General features: G+C 50.2%; 1 protein-coding gene across 1 annotated transcript; it reads left to right on the top strand.

Annotated features, from left to right (window-relative positions):
* Positions 1–20,122: 20,122 nt before the first annotated feature.
* On the top strand, positions 20,123–21,134 carry LOC113566982. The gene is made up of 3 exons (XM_026994223.1): positions 20,123–20,385; positions 20,451–20,784; positions 20,823–21,134. Exons 1-3 carry the CDS (start codon positions 20,123–20,125, stop codon positions 21,132–21,134), a joined length of 909 nt encoding a protein of 302 aa, XP_026850024.1.
* The last annotated feature ends 920 nt before the right edge of the window (positions 21,135–22,054 follow it).

The following is a 22,054-nucleotide window of genomic DNA, read 5'->3' as shown; positions in this document are numbered from 1 at the left end:
TGAGACAGAGCGAGAAAGAGTGAAATTGTTTTCGTGATTCTGGCTATAATAGTAATACGATCCAATTCAGATTCTGCAGTCTAAAAGATATGGTCATTCTCTACGATTCTGCGTTTTTTGTTTTCTCGTATCTTTAAAATTGTGGATGCCACAGATTTTCGCCCTTTGTGGGGGCGGAAGTGGGCGGGGCAAAGTTTTGAAATATTTTTGGAGCAGTGACATATCACAGAAGTCTGGATCCAAAACATCGTTGCTCTAGCTCTTATAGTCTTTGAGCATTAGGCGCTGAAGGGGACGGACAGACGGACAGACGGACGGACGGACAGACAGACAAAGCTCAATCGACTCGGCTATTGATGCTGATCAAGAATATATATACTTTATAGGGTCGGAAACGATTCCTTCTGGACGTTACACACATCCACTTTTACCACAAATCTAATATACCCCAATACTCATTTTGAGTATCGGGTATAACAATTTTCAGTGGCTACCCAGCGCCCGACGTCACGCTCAGACTGATTTTCTGTCTCTCTCGCACGCACTCTTTGTCGTGTCGTTTAATATTAGCGCCGTCTGCCGGAGGAGAGCCATACTTACTAACGAGCACATCAATTCGCACAACAACAAGTGCCAAGCCCCTTTGAGTTCGCGCCAAACAGCCAGCGACCAGGCATTGCAATCAAATCCAGGACTGAGTGACGCCTGCGCTCTCTCGCCAGCCGCTATTCTAAAGCCCAACAAACGTTTGCCGCCACACGCATCGAAACAAAAACCAAAACGTACACATACATTCACACAAGCCAAAAAGAGAGATGCAACAAATAAATGACCAGCAACAGCAGCAGCAGCAAAGAAATGACAAATATAAACACCAACAATTGACGACACTTGACCCCCTTAACAAAGCAGCAAATAACGGACTCATCCGATCGATCGCCTCTCAAACGGAGATGCACGGCGATCGATACGGATACAGATGACGAAGAAATTACATTTCTGCCAATAGCAACGCCGCTATTTAAAAGCAAATGAGAAGCAGAGGGAACAGCAACAGCAACAGATGGAGACGGAGACCGAACGCCCACAGCCGCAGCAACAACAATATCAACAACAACAGCATCAGCAACGAGGGGGAACGTTATGAGTTGCTGCGGACACCGCAACTCTACAGTTATACCCGATACTAAGTCAGTATGGCTCTCTTCCGGCAGATGGCGCTAATATTAAGCGACACGACAAAGAGTGTGTGCGAGAGAGACAAAAAATCAGTCTGAGCGTGACGTCGGGCGCTGCGTAGCCAGTGCAAATTGGTTTCTTCCTTTTGGCTATAAAAATGACCTGATCTGATCCAAATTCAGCAACCGGATAGATATGGTCATTCTGTATGATTCTGCGTTTTTAGTTTTCTCGAATCTGCAATATTGTGGATGCAACAGATTCTCGTCCTTTGTGGGGGCGGAAGGGGGTGGGGCGAAATTCTGAGATATACGTTTTATAGTGACATCTTAAAGGAGTGTGTGTACCAAATTTGGTTACACTAGCCTTAATAGTCTCTGAGATTTGTGGTTGCCTCAGATTTTCGTCCTTTGCGGGGGCGGAAGGGGGTGTGGCGAAATTTGGACACGAAACGGTCAAGGTCCGATATCACAGGAGTGTGGATACCAAATTTGGTTGCTCTGGCTCTTATGGGTTCTGAGATCCTTGAACTCATATTTTGCAATTGGCAAAACCGACCATGAAACCTGTGTGTTAGAGTGAGACAGAGCGAGAAAGAGTGAAATTGTTTTCGTGATTCTGGCTATAATAGTAATACGATCCAATTCAGATTCTGCAGTCTAAAAGATATGGTCATTCTCTACGATTCTGCGTTTTTTGTTTTCTCGTATCTTTAAAATTGTGGATGCCACAGATTTTCGCCCTTTGTGGGGGCGGAAGTGGGCGGGGCAAAGTTTTGAAATATTTTTGGAGCAGTGACATATCACAGAAGTCTGGATCCAAAACATCGTTGCTCTAGCTCTTATAGTCTTTGAGCATTAGGCGCTGAAGGGGACGGACAGACGGACAGACGGACGGACGGACAGACAGACAAAGCTCAATCGACTCGGCTATTGATGCTGATCAAGAATATATATACTTTATAGGGTCGGAAACGATTCCTTCTGGACGTTACACACATCCACTTTTACCACAAATCTAATATACCCCAATACTCATTTTGAGTATCGGGTATAACAATTTTCAGTGGCTACCCAGCGCCCGACGTCACGCTCAGACTGATTTTCTGTCTCTCTCGCACGCACTCTTTGTCGTGTCGTTTAATATTAGCGCCGTCTGCCGGAGGAGAGCCATACTTACTAACGAGCACATCAATTCGCACAACAACAAGTGCCAAGCCCCTTTGAGTTCGCGCCAAACAGCCAGCGACCAGGCATTGCAATCAAATCCAGGACTGAGTGACGCCTGCGCTCTCTCGCCAGCCGCTATTCTAAAGCCCAACAAACGTTTGCCGCCACACGCATCGAAACAAAAACCAAAACGTACACATACATTCACACAAGCCAAAAAGAGAGATGCAACAAATAAATGACCAGCAACAGCAGCAGCAGCAAAGAAATGACAAATATAAACACCAACAATTGACGACACTTGACCCCCTTAACAAAGCAGCAAATAACGGACTCATCCGATCGATCGCCTCTCAAACGGAGATGCACGGCGATCGATACGGATACAGATGACGAAGAAATTACATTTCTGCCAATAGCAACGCCGCTATTTAAAAGCAAATGAGAAGCAGAGGGAACAGCAACAGCAACAGATGGAGACGGAGACCGAACGCCCACAGCCGCAGCAACAACAATATCAACAACAACAGCATCAGCAACGAGGGGGAACGTTATGAGTTGCTGCGGACACCGCAACTCTACAGTTATACCCGATACTAAGTCAGTATGGCTCTCTTCCGGCAGATGGCGCTAATATTAAGCGACACGACAAAGAGTGTGTGCGAGAGAGACAAAAAATCAGTCTGAGCGTGACGTCGGGCGCTGCGTAGCCAGTGCAAATTGGTTTCTTCCTTTTGGCTATAAAAATGACCTGATCTGATCCAAATTCAGCAACCGGATAGATATGGTCATTCTGTATGATTCTGCGTTTTTAGTTTTCTCGAATCTGCAATATTGTGGATGCAACAGATTCTCGTCCTTTGTGGGGGCGGAAGGGGGTGGGGCGAAATTCTGAGATATACGTTTTATAGTGACATCTTAAAGGAGTGTGTGTACCAAATTTGGTTACACTAGCCTTAATAGTCTCTGAGATTTGTGGTTGCCTCAGATTTTCGTCCTTTGCGGGGGCGGAAGGGGGTGTGGCGAAATTTGGACACGAAACGGTCAAGGTCCGATATCACAGGAGTGTGGATACCAAATTTGGTTGCTCTGGCTCTTATGGGTTCTGAGATCCTTGAACTCATATTTTGCAATTGGCAAAACCGACCATGAAACCTGTGTGTTAGAGTGAGACAGAGCGAGAAAGAGTGAAATTGTTTTCGTGATTCTGGCTATAATAATTATACGATCTGGTTCAGATTTTGCATTCTAGAAGATATAGTCATCTTCTACGATTCTGCGTTTTTAGTTTTCTCGTATCGTCGAAATTGTGGATGCCACAGATTTTCGCCCTTTGTGGGGGCGGAAGTGGGCGGGGCAAAGTTTTGAAATATTTTTGGAGCAGTGACATATCACAGAAGTCTGGATCCAAAACATCGTTGCTCTAGCTCTTATAGTCTTTGAGCATTAGGCGCTGAAGGGGACGGACAGACGGACAGACGGACGGACGGACAGACAGACAGGGCTCAATCGACTCGGCTATTGATGCTGATCAAGAATATATATACTTTATAGGGTCGGAAACGATTCCTTCTGGACGTTACACACATCCACTTTTACCACAAATCTAATATACCCCAATACTCATTTTGAGTATCGGGTATAACAATTTTCAGTGGCTACCCAGCGCCCGACGTCACGCTCAGACTGAATTTCTGTCTCTCTCGCACGCACTCTTTGTCGTGTCGTTTAATATTAGCGCCGTCTGCCGGAGGAGAGCCATACTTACTAACGAGCACATCAATTCGCACAACAACAAGTGCCAAGCCCCTTTGAGTTCGCGCCAAACAGCCAGCGACCAGGCATTGCAATCAAATCCAGGACTGAGTGACGCCTGCGCTCTCTCGCCAGCCGCTATTCTAAAGCCCAACAAACGTTTGCCGCCACACGCATCGAAACAAAACCAAAACGTACACATACATTCACACAAGCCAAAAAGAGAGATGCAACAAATAAATGACCAGCAACAGCAGCAGCAGCAAAGAAATGACAAATATAAACACCAACAATTGACGACACTTGACCCCCTTAACAAAGCAGCAAATAACGGACTCATCCGATCGATCGCCTCTCAAACGGAGATGCACGGCGATCGATACGGATACAGATGACGAAGAAATTACATTTCTGCCAATAGCAACGCCGCTATTTAAAAGCAAATGAGAAGCAGAGGGAACAGCAACAGCAACAGATGGAGACGGAGACCGAACGCCCACAGCCGCAGCAACAACAATATCAACAACAACAGCATCAGCAACGAGGGGGAACGTTATGAGTTGCTGCGGACACCGCAACTCTACAGTTATACCCGATACTAAGTCAGTATGGCTCTCTTCCGGCAGATGGCGCTAATATTAAGCGACACGACAAAGAGTGTGTGCGAGAGAGACAAAAAATCAGTCTGAGCGTGACGTCGGGCGCTGCGTAGCCAGTGCAAATTGGTTTCTTCCTTTTGGCTATAAAAATGACCTGATCTGATCCAAATTCAGCAACCGGATAGATATGGTCATTCTGTATGATTCTGCGTTTTTAGTTTTCTCGAATCTGCAATATTGTGGATGCAACAGATTCTCGTCCTTTGTGGGGGCGGAAGGGGGTGGGTCGAAATTCTGAGATATACGTTTTATAGTGAGATCTAACAGAAGTGCGGATACCAAATTTGGTTACTCTAGACTTAATAGTCTCTGAGATTTGTGGTTGCCCCAGATTTTCGTCCTTTGCGGGGGCGGAAGGGGATGTGGCGAAATTTTGAAACAAACTCGTCTCGGTCCGATATATTAGGAGTGTGGATACCAAATTTGGTTGCTCTAGGCTTTTATAGTCTCTGGGATCTAGGCGCTAATGTTTTACTCTAAGCAAAGCCGCCTATGCTACGTGTGTGTTAGAGAGAGACAGGGCGAGAAAAAATGAAATTGTTTTCTTGATGCTGGCTATAATAATAATACGATCCAATTCAGATTCTGCAGTCTAAAAGATATGGTCATTCTCTACGATTCTGCGTTTTTGGTTTTCTCGTATCTTTAAAATTGAGGATGCCACAGATTTTCGCCCTTTGTGGGGGCGGAAGTGGGCGGGGCGAAGTTTTGAAATATTTTTGTAGCAGTGACATATCACAGAAGTCTGGATCCAAAACATCGTTGCTCTAGCTCATATAGTCTTTGAGCATTAGGCGCTGAAGGGGACGGACAGACGGACAGACGGACGGACGGACAGACGGACAGGCAGACATGGCTCAATCGACTCGGCTATTGATGCTGATCAAGAATATATTGTGATGATCCTATTTCAGGCTGAGGTAAACTCAGCCACGTCCAGGCGTCTGTTCACAAGAAATTTTTAGAAATGTGTTGGAACCTTGAGGGCGTCGTCAGAGGGCGGCCTGTCGTAGAGAGGTGGATCGGGGCTCGGGCGGGCGTTGCTACCGTCGTGTATATGGAACGACTGTGTGGACTCGGGGTGGGGGGGACGTCGGTGCCTCGGCTGATTGGGGTGAACTTACGCAATCGAGGTGTTTTTACTTTGCAAATTTAACACTTTATTATCTTTCTTAGCGGTTTGAATGACTTATTGTTAGTGGGGCGTTGATGTCTTCTGGTGGGTTCCGGGTACCGCGTCTGTACAGCGGGCTGGGTCTCTGCGTAAGTTTTGGTACGACGACCGTACTGTGAGCCTGATCTCTGCGTAAGTTTTGGTACAACGATCGTACTGCGAGCCTGATCTCTGCGTAAGTTTCGGTACAACGATCGTACCGTGAGCCGGATCTCTGCGTAAGTTGTCTTCTGGTTTCCAGTCGGCGTCTATTTATACGCCGATGGGCGCTGTGTCAGCGGGTTCGAAAGTGCACTTCCGTGTCGGGGTGCACTTCGCTGTTCTGGCGGTCGCGGGTTGACCCAGTTCTGCCTCTTCGTGGTTTTGGCGAGCTGGCGGGTTTGCCGTTGGGGGCTCGTCGTGGGCTTCCGCGGTGTCATCGTTTTGTAGCCGATGAACCCGGAAGACTGCGCCTGGCCGGTTGCTTGGGTTGGAGTGGTGGAAGTCAGCGTGACCTGGTGTTGGGTCAGCGTTACGAAGACGGCGCCAGTCAATCGGTGGTTATGTTTGGAGGGGGGGTGGCCGGATCTTTATTGGGTGTTGGGAGAGGCGTTGTAGCGAACCCTTTTGGGTTCGTTACACCCTCCCCTTTCTTCCCCGACGAGAGTCACGAAGACCCGTGCGTGGGGCGCGCGGCGGTGTGTCCGGTACCGTTGCTCGAACCACCAGCTGACGAACAGGGTTCGACCTTGCGGCTCCAGTCGTCGCCGTACTTCCTGGACCAACGATGTCGGTAGGGCCCGGTTGACGGTGTTGGTTACCCAATCTGGTGGGGCCACCGTCCAGCACGTGGCGTCCTCGGCAGTGAGTGGCTCGGGTGTTCCGGGCGTCGGGGTGCGCCGCAGTGTTGTCTCTGCGCCGTCGCCGGTTTCCATTGGTTCGCCGGCGCCCGGTTCTTCGTCAGGAGTAGCGGTTGCGAGGCGGCTGGCGTCTTCGTCGGAACGGATGCCCTCGTGGAAATCGGGGGCGGCGTCGTTGGGCACGGAATAGTCGTCGAATCTCCATCCCATGGGGGAGTACGAGGGGGTCGGGGTCCGCGGAGCGCGTGGTGGGTTGCCTCTTTGCGACTGTTGGTACGAGGGCAGTTCTGATGGCCCTCCTCGCAGAGTGATGCTGCCCGGCGGGCAGTGCCGGGAGTATGGCGGCGGGGGGTCGTATCTCCTGGTCTCGGGGGTCTCTTCTTCCGAGTCCGTGGTGTACTCTTCTTCGTCGTCCGTGCTGTCGCCGGACGACGTTTCGCTTCCCGTGTCCGTGTCGACGTCGGACCGCTCCGAGTCGGTGTTCCCCGTGAGGTCGACGACTTCGCTGGTTCCGACGTGGTCTTCAGGTGCGGCGTTCATGGCGTTGGTTGATCTCTTCTGGTGGCCTTAGAGTCGGAGGTGGCGCTATTTAATGAGGATTTACGCTGATGTTGCAGAGATGGCTTTTGTCGCATCGGCAGTGTTTCTTTCCTCTTTCAGCGTTGTACCTCGAGGGGGGTCCTCGTCAGCGGTTCTGGGGTGCAATTGGATCCTCGGGTTGCTTCGACAATGTTCTCGGGCCTTCCCGCTGACGGGTGCGTTTTCTTTTCTTTTCATTCGTGGGTTCGTGTTTCCGTTGTTCGTGGCCGGGGTTGTCTTCTGGATTTGGCGCCGGGTTGTCTCCTAGACTTTGTTGACCGTTGTTTGCGGTCTGGGGACGGTGTTCGTGAGTTGCTTCGTCGGGGGGGGCGGTTGATAGAGTCTGGCCCCTGGTTTGGCGGACGTCGTCGTGACTTGGGGGGCGCGGTACGGCGCGATCGGCGGTTGTCGGCCGTTTTCCGTGCTCTGTGCTGCGTCGGCGTTCTGCTTCGGCGCCCTTGCGTCGAGGCGGCGGTATAATATTCCGAAGACGACGCAGAGGGGAATGACGGTGACGACTGTGAGTATGTAGGATGACATACTCTTCACCGTCAGTAGGGTTCGCAGCTCCCGATGTTGAGTACTCGATTTTCGCATTCGGCTACTACTTCTCCGTCGCTGAAGTCCAAGATTTTGTTCTCTCGTTGGACCGGGAATATGAGCAGTTTCTTGCAGATGAGTTTGGGCTGGGGGAACCTTATTAGGAATCCGCAGGATGTCGGCGTCTTGGAAAGCAGTGACGTTGGAGACTTCCAGGAGTTCCACCAGGCTTATGTTAGCGAAGTGCTGCTCTCGGATGTCGGTGCCGGCGAGGAGGGTTGGGCTCACCATCTTGATCTTGGCTAGCGTCAGTCCCAGGATGAGGTTCTCTAAGTCGGTGATGACGATTCGGTTTTTCGCTACGATACCCTCTGCCAGAAGGCTGTCCTCTGCATCGCTCGATTTTGCGATGTGGTTCATTAGCCCGGTCATTTCGTTTAGTCGGGTCTGGATCTTTGAGTTGATCTCGATCTGCCTGTTGTTGGCGTCGGCCAGTTGGTTCTGCTTGAATTTCATCTGCTCCCAGTCGTCGAAGTCGGGAGTCCCAGCTACTACTTTCAGCGCGGTACCGAGTATGTTAATGCTTTGCGTTTCCCGGTGGTGGATCCGTAGGGTGGCGACCAGGTCCCTGATGCGTTCCAGGTCGGCGCGTATCACCTGGGCCATCCTGTTCACCTTGAGTTCCTCGATGGTTTGCTGGGTCCGGTCGGCGTATTCTTCGTAGGATGTAACGTTCGTGGTGTGGCTCAAGTATCCGGGCCTGTCCCAGATGACGACGTCGCCGTCGACGATCGGGATATAGCTCGCCGTGGAATAGTCGTTCAGCTTGACTGACGCTTGGGCGGAGGCCGTGAGGGCGAGGAATGTCAGTAGGGTGTTCATGATTTGGATGTTTCCTTCGTTGGGTGATATTCGGGTGGGACGGAGTGTCTCAGTGCGGCCGTTGATTCGGGTGCGTTGGGCGAGTTTTTGGCTGTGGGTTGTCGTTCTACGTCAAACCGCTAAGAACCCTCCCCTTTCTTCCCCGACGAGAGTCACGAAGACCCGTGCGTGGGGCGTGCGGTGGTGGGTTGTTGGCTCGGATGGCTTCGCCTTTTTCTGGTGAGAGTGCACTGATTGAAGGGAGCCAGAGTTGCGGCTATTTAAGCCGTTCTGCAGGGTCCGTATTTGCGGAGCAAGCTTTTCTTCTCTCTTCCGTGTTGCACCGGGGGTGCGTTTTGGGGTCGCCGCCGACTTGCGATCATCTCGTCCCTTGCCTCGTTAGCGGGCCTGTTTACTTCGTGGTCGAGGGGTTTGTTGTGCTCGCGTTGTTGTTGGCGTTGCGCCGCCGCTCGGTGTTTCGCTGACGTTGTCTCTCTTGACCGGGTGTGTTCTGTTAGATCCGTCGGTCCTCGGAGGCCTGCGAGTGTCGGCAGTTCTTCGTCTAGAAATCCCTGAATTCTCGGCGCGATGTCGGGAGGCCATGGGTCGGATATTCGTTCCGAATCGTCCTCCGGTGGTTCGTCGATTCCTGGGTCGCAAGTGTAGTCGGGGTTCTCGGGGAGGATCGTTGTGTCGAATGCGCTTGGTGGTTCGACTTCGCGAGTGTATTCGCTTATGCCGGCGACGACGGCGGGTGCGTCGCTCCGGTGTGGGGTGCTCGTGTGTGTCCTGGGGGGTGCTTGCGCGACGTTGTACTCAGCGTGATGTACGAACGTGCGGGTCTCGATTGCGGTCGTAGCGTTTGACCGACGGCTAGTTTGGGCGGTGAGGTTCACCGACATGGCTCCAGGCGTGGTGCTGTGCCGCATGCCGGCGCCGTACGAGGTGTTGCCCGGGAGGCGTTCCGTGATGTCGGTGACGATCGATGGTGTGTCGGCTCCAGGTGCGGCGGGGTTTCGATTGATGCCTCGTGCGGCGGTAATCGCCTCTCCCGGTTCCTGCCTGAGAGGACGCGGGAGTAGCGGGTCGGTCGGTGTCGTGGGGGTAGTTTTCGCGTCGAGGGCGGTGTCGACACGTTCGTGGGCCAGGGTGGCGGTCGGAGGTGGTACCTCGAGCGTCTGGCTGCTGCGTGGCGGCTGTCGTTGCTGGGGCCGGGTTATCTTCTGGAGGGGCGTCCTGGGTTCCTTTCCCATCGTTGGTGGAACCGCGTCGGTGCCCTCGGGAGACCGGCTCGCTTTCTTCGTTGCTTTGCTTGGTTTTGGGTTTCTCGGAGTGGGCCTGGGGCTGGTGTGCCTCGTTGTGGCCATGGGTTCTGTGTTCCTTGTTCCTTGTGCTCGTGTCTCGTGTCGTGGCGGGGGATTCGTTGGCGGCGGCGGTCTCAAGTTCTTGGGTCCGTGGGCGTGTACTTGGCTGGCGGTGATCATCGGAGTGTTTGGGAGGGGGCGTTGGGAGCCTCGAAGATGGAGGCGTGTGGTGCCACATTGTATTGTGGTTTCGATGGCGCACAGGAAGTCCATCCCTATGATGGCTTGCTCTAGCATGTTGGGCAGCACCAAGAGCGGCATCTGTACCTCTTTCTCGTCTAGTTTGACGCGCGCTAGCAAGATCTGAGTTATCTCGCGTGCCGAGCCGTCGGCTAGGCGTATGGGGACGCACGCGTCCCGCAGGTCGTTGACGTGGCCGAGTTGGCGGGCGAGGTCGGCGTTGATGAAACTTCGGGACGCTCCGGTGTCGACCGTGGCTTCCGTGCGCCGTCCCCCGATGGTTACTCTCGCCACTATCCGGCCGTCGTGTACTTGTAGCGGGTTTCTTAGTTGGTTTTCTGAGGACGCGTCGTGCCCGGCTGTTCCCGTGTCAGCAGGGGACGCGAGTCGTTTCCCGACGGGTCCTGGCGGCAACAGCCCACGGTGCGTGTTCCGCGCTTGCCGCATTCCCAACAGAAGAGGATCGATGGGTTGGTGCAGTCGCGAGATACGTGTCCCGTTTCTCCGCAGCGTCGACAGGCTGCGTGCGGGTTGGCGATGGGGGTGGTGATCATTCGATGTGCCGCTTCCTGTGCTGAAGCGCCGGCTTGGTGCGGCTTCCTTGCGAATTCCGAGGTGTTCCAGTGGGGCTTTCGGTATTGGGCCCGATTCGTCCCGCTTTCATTTTGTTGTGCCGTTGGCCGCGTGTACCTGGGTGGTTGTCGAGGGGGGATGAGGATCGCTGGTACGTTTCGTTCCTGGATGCTCTCGAACTCTGTGGCCAACATTGTCAGTTGCGTCAGACTTCTCAGTTCGTGTCTTCGCACGTACAGCTGGTACGCCGGGAGGGTGTTGTCATAGATCCGGCTAAGTTCTTTGGCTTCGTCGTACCCGGCGTGGCGCATGAGCAACCGGAGCTCGATGACGAAGTCCTTGAACGGTTCGCCCACCGCTTGTTTGCGGTCCCTGATTTGGTCTTCCAATTGCTCGAAGTACCGGGGAGGCAGGAAAAAGGCTAGGAATTCCTGGCGGAAATCGGCTCATGAGGCGCTCTGGAGTCGGCTGGTGCGGAACCAACGGTTGGCTCGGTCGGTGAGGAGCTCTGCCAAGGCTCGCGGCACGTAGTTCATGTCTACCCCGTACGAGAGGGCACGCTCTTCCAGTAGTTCGATGAACGACAGTGGGTCGTCCTGGCCGTCGAACTGGATTCCCCACTTCGTATCCGTTCCGCCATCCGCGCGGCGTGACTGTAGTAGTGGCCGTCTGTGGGGCCATTTCCTCCTGCTGTCGACAAGATCCTTCTCATGGGCGAAGGCCTTGGCTCCGGGGGCGGGGGCTTCGGTAGATCTTCGGCGGTTATCGATGTCGGTGAGGTGCTGGCTTTGCCTTCCATGAATCCTGGAACTTGTAGGCTGAGTTTGGGGTCCGTCTTCCGCTTCTCTGTTGATGCTGAGGTGTCGCGCTGGGGCGATCTGGCTCGTCCTGGCGATCTGGCGTACTGCCGCTCGAGCTCCGCCAACCTGACCCAGGCATCGTGTTCGAGGGGCCCGGCGACTAGTTCGGCGAAACTCCTCCGCAAATCTTCCACGTTCCCCTCGCGGCTGAATCCGAATTCCTCCGCGAAGGACTCCAGCTCCTCTCGGCGACGTTTGTGTATCCAGCCGGTACTCACCCCTGGGTTGGCGACGAATTCTCCAGGGTAATACCCGCTGGCCTGTTCCTCTGTGTGGGATTCCATCGCTCCGATCGTTTACTTGAGTTGGCTGTTTCGCTGGGCTTGCGCTTTTCCTTCACTAGGGCACTGTGTCGAGCTTCGCGGCTGACGCTTCGAATTTCTTCTCGGGGTGACGGCACTGTTCGCGTTTCTCTGTCGCTGTGTCGCGCTTTCGTCTGCTCGTTGCGCAACTCTTGCCGTTGATATTGCGCGAGGTCGGGGTTTTCTTTGGGTTGTTCTCTTGTGTTCTTGCTCTAGCGGCCGTGGGGTTTTATTCCACAAACCCTCGCTGACGTTCCCTCAGGTCCCTGCTCGGGCGCCACTTGTGATGATCCTATTTCAGGCTGAGGTAAACTCAGCCACGTCCAGGGGTCTGTTCACAAGAAATTTGAAGAAATGCGTTGGAACCTTGAGAGCGGCGTCAGAGGGCGGCCGGTCGTAGAGACGTGGATCGGGGCTCGGGCGGGCGTTGCTACCGTCGTGTATATGGAACGACTGTGTGGACTCGGGGGGGGGGGGACGTCGGTGCCTCGGCTGATTGGGGTGAACTTACGCAATCGAGGTGTTTTTACTTTGCAAATTTAACACTTTATTATCTTTCTTAGCGGTTTGAATGACTTATTGTTAGTGGGGCGTCGATGTCTTCTGGTGGGTTCCGGGTACCGCGTCTGTACACCGGGCTGGGTCTCTGCGTAAGTTTTGGTACGACGACCGTACTGTGAGCCGGATCTCTGCGTAAGTTTTGGTATAACGATCGTACTGCGAGCCTGATCTCTGCGTAAGTTTCGGTACAACGATCGTACCGTGAGCCGGATCTCTGCGTAAGTTGTCTTCTGGTTTCCAGTCGGCGTCTATTTATACGCCGATGGGCGCTGTGTCAGCGGGTTCGAAAGTGCACTTCCGTGTCGGGGTGCACTTCGCTGTTCTGGCGGTCGCGGGTTGACCCAGTTCTGCCTCTTCGTGGTTTTGGCGAGCTGGCGGGTTTGCCGTTGGGGGCTCGTCGTGGGCCAATGAAGAGTAACTTCTGAATCTGACCAGAATATCATTTTATCAATTGGAACCTTGAGCAGTGATTTGATTCGGTGACAAAGGTCTGCTAGAAGGTGAGCGGCACATAACTCAAGCCTTGGGAGCGTTTTCGCTTTGAGTGGCGCTACTTTCGACTTTGCAGTCAACAAGGAGACCTTGAAACCTTCTGCAGTTTTTCTACGGATATAGACGCAGGCTCCATAAGCTCTCATGGATGCGTCGGCAAAGGCATGTACTTGAATCGGTGACATGGGATCAGTATGCACAAATCGAGGTATGGTAATCTTCTCCAACTGACCCAAGGATTCTTTTAATAAGTTCCATGCTGTTTCCAAGTTCATTGGAATTGACTCATCCCAATCTAGCTTGTTAAGCCAAAACTCCTGCAGTAGGATCTTTCCCTTAATTACTAAAGGACTTAACAAGCCAAGGGGGTCAAACAGCTTTGATGTCACCGATAATATGTTCCGTTTTGTCGCTCGGAGACCCATAACTGACGTGTCAATTTGGAACTTAAAGACGTCTTCGTGTGGCAGCCACGATATTCCTAACGCCTTAGTAGACTCTGAGTCCGAGATCGTTATCGGTTTAACTGTGCGGTGCGGTGACCTCAGGTGAGTTCGAAAACCATTTTGTCAATTCAAACCCAGCGGTTTGAAGAACCTGAGCCACATCAGACTTAATTGTCTTTAACTCCTCTACGCAACCAGCACCAGTCAACATGTCATCGACATAAAAGTCGGAGGCAATAACTTCAGCAGCTTTAGGGAATGAGAGTTTTGCAGACTCACTCAACCTCTTCAAACACCGAATAGCCAAAAATGGGGATGGTCCAGTCCCATATGTTACGGTGTTGAGCTGGTATATTCTCAAGGACTCAGACGGGTCTCTTCTCCACACTATGAGCTGGAATTGTCTATCCGCATCAGCGACCCAGACTTGGCGATACATCTTCTTGACATCGGCTGTCAAGGCGTACCTGTGTAGTCTGAATCGGAGCAATGTCGAATACAGCTCATCCTGTATCATAGGACCGACCATCAACATGTCGTTCAAGGCCACCTGAGAGGACGTTTTACAAGACGCATCGAAAACAACGCGGAGCTTGGTCGACGTGCTTTGGGGCCTCAACACACACTGATGTGGAATGAAATAATGTGGAGTTTTGGGGATTGTGTTGTCTGTGGTAGACATGTGACCCAAGGAGAGGTACTCTTCCATGAACTCCAAGTACATTTTCTGTAACTCGGGGTCACGAGACAATCTTTTTTCAAGCGATACAAACCGCCGTTTAGCCACTTCAAAGGAGTTGCCTAAGATACTGGGATCTGATTTGAACGGCAGTCTTACTTCAAACCGACCTGAATGCACGACCTGTGTAGTCCTTCTATAATGCTTTTCACATAACTTGTGTTCAGGAGATAAAGACTTTTTTGAAGACGGCAATTCTTCCAGTGACCAAAACTTTTGTAATATATTGTCGATGTGGATCACTGACTCTTCTCGACAACTCAAACAATTCCTAGCTTCTTGGGTGGCAGTCACCTTTGGAGTGTATCTGCCCGACACAATCCAGCCGAGAAGCGTTTTCTGCAGAGTTGGATAGTCAGGACCTTGTCGAATCTGACCAACAGATAAAAGTTCGAAAAATGTTTCTGCACCTATCAACATATCTATCTTCTGTGGCTTGAAGAAATATGGGTCTGCAAGTGGTAAGTTCTTCGGGATTTTCCAGTCACTCACGTTAAGTGTTTGATCAGGGTGATACCCCGAAATGGACCTTAGAATCCAGAAATCAACCGAAAACTCACTACCAGTAATTCGCGACTTCACCACCGTGTGTATCTTTTTCTTGACTTGTGAATTGGATTCACCAATACCAAGAAAGTTGATACACGACCCCTCCCTACGGATCTGTAAGCGCTGTGCTAAGTCCTCAGTTATAAAATTGGTTTGAGACCCCGAGTCAAGCAGAGCTCGGGCCAAAACATGTTCACCATTATTTGTTCGGACGCTTACGATCGACGTAGCCAGAATAACTCTATCCATAGCTGTCGCATGGAGACCATGCGAAGTGGAAGGTTGATTCTGATTGGGAGGAGGAGAAGAATTCTCTGGGGGTGATGATAACGCTAGACTTTTATTCGCCACTGTGTACCTATGCAATAAGGTATGGTGTGAGCAGCCACACACTCGACCCTTCTTAGCTTTGCATCGTACTACAGAGTGGCCTGGCTGCAGACAATTGATGCACAAGGATGCAGTTTTTGCGAATTCGAACCTTTGCATTACTGCCAGCCGACCAAATGGACTGCAATCTGTCAACAAATGGCCTTTCGCATTGCAGTAGCTGCATTGTTGGTTTTTGGTATTCGCGGTGGAACACGCGAATGAGCTCCGATTATGCGGCTTGCTTGGCACAGCTTTCTGCTCCTGCTTTGGTTTGTCCGAATTTTCGGCCGAAAGATGCTGATGTCTGCGATTAAGCAACTTTTCACAGTCCGTCCAAAGTGGAAGTTTGTCATAATCGAGCTGTTCTTCCCATTTCTCTTTGGTCACCGGATCGACTCTGCTCAAGACGAGATGAATAATCATCGCATTCGAGATCTTTTTATCATCGACAACAACGAACCATATATGGATGAGGCAGTATCGATAAGGTTCCTTAAGGACGATGCTGATTGCTGGGTCATTTTGGGAAGACTAAATAGGGACAATAATTATCGTAGACCCGTTTTAAGCTAGCCATTGCTTTCTCGTAGTTTGTCTCGGTTACTTGGAATGCCCTAACTGTTCCCAACGCTTCACCGGAGAGACACGAAAGCAAATGGTTGAACTTTTCGATAATTGGAATGCTTTGGTCATTGTGAACTAGAGTCTCAAATAAACCTATGAAGTCTTTAAAGTCCGAAAAGTTGCAGCTGAACTGCGGCAGAGCTAACTTCGGAAGGCGAGCACGAGTTGGGCCACCATAAGCTGGTACTGCCGGTATTGTCTCATCAGCTGTCTTTAATGCGCAAATGAGAGACATTAATTTTGCCTTTGTGACAATTGAGAGTTCTTCCAACTCGACTCCAAATTCATCGTCAATGTCTATATCTTCAATCTTCTCTTGAAGTTCGCGTGCCGTGTCAATGTTACGCATCAGCGTTTCGAGTGCTCGAGTGCAGTCGAGCACCGTCAATACCAGCGGAATATCCACCGCTTCTAAACGGTCCGTTAATAAACGAATGCCTTTGACACGGCAACTGCGCTTTTTCTTCTGCTCTTCAAGGGCGATATTGTTGGCTTTTGAGGTCATATTGATTCTCAATACAAGCAACTGAAGGCGAAAGATCGTTTTTAATAATCGTATTTAATGCCGAGGCACTCAATGAAATAATGGGTAATTGTACCCAAACTAGGTGAAAAACCAATATACCCGAAAAATTTAGGGTAGAGTGTCGCTTGGCTGGCGCGTACACGAAAACCACACAAGAATAGCAACGAACAGCAATGGTGACAAGCGAAAACGAAAAATGTCACCGCTGTAGTTCTGAAGAATGGATGTTGTGTATACGTATGCACCGACAACGATCGACGCTAAATTGATTTGCGAGGCACGACTTTGTCTTAATTGATAGTTGGATCCTACTGACACCAAACGAATATACCCGACGAAAACAGGGTAGCGCGTCACTTGGTGTTTGGTTTGGATCAAGCGCGCCAAACAAAAGAACAACGATAAGCAACGGTGAAGAGCGAAAGCAAGACGAAAAAATTCACCGCTGCAGCTGCGTATTGGTATGCGTGCTTGGCCAACGACCCAACTATACATATATTTGACACTACGAAAACGAGAAAGGGGAAAGGGGTGACAGCGATTGCAGTTAAAATGAGTTATATGTGTAGTTATTGCGCCCAAGAGGGTTAGATGTACATATGTATATATGTATTAATATATATGCTCAACTCTAACTACAGCATGCAATCGAGCTCTACTATGTCATACGTATGTGCCAAGAATTGAAAGCGAGGTGCAATTGTTTCAGCACAAGACAATAATTGCGAGTTTTTTTTTTTTATCTTTTCGTCTTCACTCGAGCTTTCAATTTTTTGCACAAACACCTCTTGATAAGATTGGAAATTCCAGGTGCTGTACTCTCCTCTTCTTATGCTGGATGCTCCACTTGGATCTCCTTTGGTAGATGGTATATGTATATATCTCCTTTGGTATATAGCTGCAGACAGGGTATTGCACGACCGACGCGGTGATTTTTAGTTTTGTTTGTTGAATTCTTTGCACACACGTCGCGGTCAATTTGGCAATTTAGCTGCAGCACATATGCATGTACATGTAGGTATAATAGATTTTGGCTATTGATCTATTCTCCACTGTTTCACTGTCACTTTTGCACTCCACTTGAATTAGTACGTTTAAATTGCAAGTCCACCCGGGGGCGCCATGAAATTTTAGAATAGTTTTTCTAAATAAAAGATACCGAAAAACTTGGGTGACTGCAAATTTGTATTTTTCTTTTCTTCCTATATTCAAACAATTTCTTCTGCGCCTATCTTACCTACGGTGGCGAAGCGGGGCGAATTCGCCAAGAGCGAGAGAGCGAGCTTTTATTGCGCTCCCGCTTTGCCCTAGCCTAACTTACACTAGACTTCATAAAATACGATCCTAATAACAATTATTATTAGCCAAATGGCGCTACAACCGTGCCGAGCAAATCTTCACAGTCGCAGCGATACTACCTGGTAGGCAAATTCGAGTTAAATCATTTTGTAAATCAATCCGTTCTCTCCGTTACTCACTCTGATCCTGGCACAGAAAGTAGTCGTTGAGCGTGCATAGACCCACGATAGTACCCATCAAGCCAAGAAGTACATTGCAATCCATAGTATGTGTGACAGAATTTGATTATGATACGGTCTTAACTTACACTGTGAAAATGGTCATTCCATCCCAAGGTTTCGATTCACTTGTCTGACAGCTGGCCTCGCTGAATTTTATATTTGTGCTGCTTGAGTTCAACAAATTCTGCATTAACTGCTCCAGAAACGTATCCATATGTGCCGCAGAGCAGGAAGCCGGAAAGCAAGATGCGATCTTGATCGAAATGGATACGGCGGGTACATTTAGAAAACAGTACTTTCCATGTATGCTGTCACTACTGGTGATCTCCTCGCTGATCTTGACACACTCATCAAAGTTACCCAGATGGTAGGCATTGCCGGACAGCACTCCTGAGGGTATGGAGCCCCAAGCATCGATCACTGCTCACAAAATTCGTCAACTTCAGTTCTCATTCACTTGAATATAATTTTCATTATTTACTTACTCTTAAGGGCCCATAATTTTCCAGCAGTGAGCGCCTGCATGAACTGCGCCATGTCCGCGAAACACAACAGATCCTCCTGACTGGGTATTCGGGTGTGGAATAGATCTAAGTCCGGGAGCGATGCATTACAGAAGTGTTCGGCAAACTCGACTCCCAGCGGGCAGAGCCTTTTTAAACGCTGGTAATCTTGCATGACATCTCCGTCTTTCAGTTGTGCGGCTCTGACAAGTACCAGTCCGCAGACAAGTAGACTGCTTAAAACGTTCACCATGCTAATACTTTTTCGATTGAAGGCATTGCACCTTTTGACTGTGATTTTATAGGAATGTGACTGTGATTTTAAAGGAATGTTTTGAGGGAAATCTGGCGATAACATTATCAGTGTGTCAGCTCTCGAGTCAAGTATATCAGCCAAAATGCTTAATTCAGTCGAACATCACCGATAAGGAGCACAAGCTCATTTATTTATAATCTTTTCCCAGGTAATCGTTTTACTTATTGACTTTTGATGGATTCAATTTGGTTTTAATATGAGTGAGTAAGAAAAAAACGGAGAAAACTAAAGTTTAGCTAAACATGGATGTAGACAATTTGTTCTATAATTCTGATCATTGCGTGAAAAGATGATAGCCGGGGTGCAATTATAACCATTAGTGGTGGCAGACCCTTTCTTTGTTTCAATGTTTTTTCCAATTCTCATGACAAGTAGCAGCAAAATGGCGAGAGTTCGTGAAGAGATTCCGCCTCCTCGCAACAACCAAATTTAAAACGAGGGGGAACGCTGTGAGTTGCTGCGGACACCGCAATTCTACATTTATACCCGATACTTAGTCAGTATGGCTCTTCTCCGGCAGAGGCCGCTAATATTAAACGACACGACAAAGAGTGCGTGCGAGAGAGACAGAAAATCAGTCTGAGCGTGACGTCGGGCGCTGCGTAGCCACCGCAAATTGATTTCTTGCTTCTGGCTACAAAAATGATCCGATCTGATCCAGATTCAGCAATCTGATAGATATAGTCGTTATCTATGATTCTGCGTTTTTAGTTTTCTCGAATGTGCAATATTGTGAATGCAACAGATTTTCGTCCTTTGTGGGGGCGGAAGGGGGTGGGGCGAAATTCTGAGATATACGCTTTATAGTGAGATCTAACGAAGTGCGGATACCAAATTTAGTTACTCTAGCGATAATAGTCTCTGAGATTTGTGGATTTGCGGAAGGGGGTGTGCCGAAATTTGGACACGAAACCGTCAAGGTCCGATATCACAGGAGTGTGGATACTCATATCTTCAACTCAAATTTTGCAATTGGCAAAACCGACCATGAAACCTGTGTGTTAGAGAGAGACAGAGCGAGAAAGAATGAAATTGTTTTATTGGTTCTGGCTATAATAATTATACGATCTGGTTAAGATCTTACATTCTAGAACATACTTATAAACATCCTCTACGATTCTGCGTTTTTGGTTTTATCGTATCTTTAAAAATGTGGATGCCCCAGATTTTCGTTCTTTGTGGGGCGGAAGTGGGCGGTGCGAAGTTTTAAAATATTTCTGTGGCGTTGTGGGGTGGTGTGCTGAGACCTGAAAAGAAGGGAGAATCTGTTTGGAACACAACATCGAAGTGGGCCCTGAACTATCACTTGGAGACGTTCAGAACTGGCTCTGGGAATCATTCAGTACAAATATCGAAAGTACAGGGAACATAAAGTAAATAAAAATACAAATTCAAAACAAAGCCCATGAACGAATATGTCCTCACAGGTGCTGAAATAAGATGAATCCAACTATTAACAATCCACGTTCCCCATTCACCCGTTCGCGGGGTATTTTCGGATCCATGGGATCCTTCGACTTTACCGAGCAGCAGCAGCAGCAGCCGGAGCTGCAGGTCCCCCCCGAAGGTTCCGGCGACAAGAATGGACTCAATGCGATGCCCTTCCTAGGCCAAATCCACACCAGTCCTCTGCTGTCCCGCCCAATGGGTCCAATAGTTCGCTCACACCCCCCCACCATCCCTCCGATAGGGGATTCAGATGGGTGAGCGGCAGCAGCCCAGACTCCCCTTCGCCCCAGGACATAACTTACCCCCGGCTCCCCTGCAGATTCAATGCTGTGCCACAGATGGCATCGATGGGACCACCGCCCGTGTTGAGCTCCCTCTGGACAGGCGGCGCTTCTCCGGACAGCCGCGGAGACTACTACGACGGCCCGCACGAAGAGTACTCCGACGGCCGCTACGATGGCGACTACGAGGGCGATTACTCGATGCCTACCGAGGAGGATCAAGAGGAGGTGTCGTGCTCCTGTCAGAGCCAGACCTGTCAGAGCCAGAGCGAGTTCAGGAGTGGGAGGAGCTCTCCGACGGCCCTTCCCACAGGGTCTCCCCGCTGGAGTCCCTCGGCGCAGTCGCGCTCTCCACAATGCAGCCGGAGCACCGTCAGCGCATGGTGGCCTTGTACCACCTCGTCTTGGAGTCCGCTGTGGTCAAGGTCGTGCTGCTGGTGCTACAGATGCTGTGCTGCGCGGTGTTCTGGCTGGTCGAGAAGACCGTGGGCATCAACGAAACCGTCGGCTCGACGGGCCTCCGATTGTGGAACAGCAAGTTCAAGCTGCGCACCATCCAGCGCCAGTTGCTGTGGCGCATGGCTAATGCCCGGGGCGTGCTCATGACCACGCCCTGGCTGTTCTTCATCAACCTCCTGGGATTCATCCTGTCCCTGGCGGCGCTCCTGAAGAAGACCGTCAAGGAGCTGGTGTTCCAGATACGTCTGCACCTCGTGCTCTAGGGGGCAGCCATCGAGCAGAAAGCAGCAAGCAGTATTCAATCACACACTGACAGAAGACGTCCACACGCCCGACACTCCACCCCTCCCCTCAGAGATGTTTGCACTTCCATTTGGGCATATATTTTCGTTGATGCCAGAATCGCAATGCACGGAATCGTCTCTCCGTTTTTGGCCGCAATGAAAATATATGCCGAAATATTCGAAATTCAAAGTCAAATTCAAGCACAAGAGTTTCCAGTCGATCAGATATATAGTTTATGCATATTACAATCCGTTCCGTTTGGACGGGAGGCCACTTGCTCATCCCTCATCCCCGTGATTGCATTTATTATTATTATTTTTATTTCGCTGCATATTTGTTCTGCAATTTATTCAATGATAAACGGAGGAGGAGAGCATGTAGCAGCAGCAAAACATTTCCGCTGCTGCAGCGATTGTGGCAGCCGTGGGGCCTTTGTTGCCCGCAATTGCAGGCCCCCGCATACGCACTTCGGAGGCACGGAATCCACCAGAAGCGGCATCAAATGAGTCATTAAATTTTCACTGTACTCGTGTTGATTCAGTGATCAGTGATCAAAACAACATAACAAAAGCGTCATCATCCTGATCCAGAATCCGTAGAAGCATCCATTTTCTGGGCTCTCTTGGGCGCTGGTTGGGGTACGCCTCCGATTTCAAGCCCTTGCCACACGGGCAACCCGAGCAAGCCCCGATATGTAAACAGGGTCAAGACTTCCTGTGCGAAGGTGGCCAGGGGAGGCGCCGGCTCTTGGGATCCGATTACCGAACCGATTGCATAAGACTCGGCCCGGAAGTGGACATACTCGTGTGCAGCCCTTTCGACCGGCTATGGCTACGGACGGACAGACGGACAGACAGACAGGGCTCAATCGACTCGGCTATTGATGCTGATCAAGAAT

Source organism: Drosophila persimilis, unplaced genomic scaffold (assembly GCF_003286085.1).
Source record: "Drosophila persimilis strain 14011-0111.01,24,50 unplaced genomic scaffold, DperRS2 tig00001463-arrow-arrow-pilon, whole genome shotgun sequence".
Taxonomy (NCBI): domain Eukaryota; kingdom Metazoa; phylum Arthropoda; class Insecta; order Diptera; family Drosophilidae; genus Drosophila; species Drosophila persimilis.
This window is presented reverse-complemented; position numbering and strand designations above follow the sequence as displayed.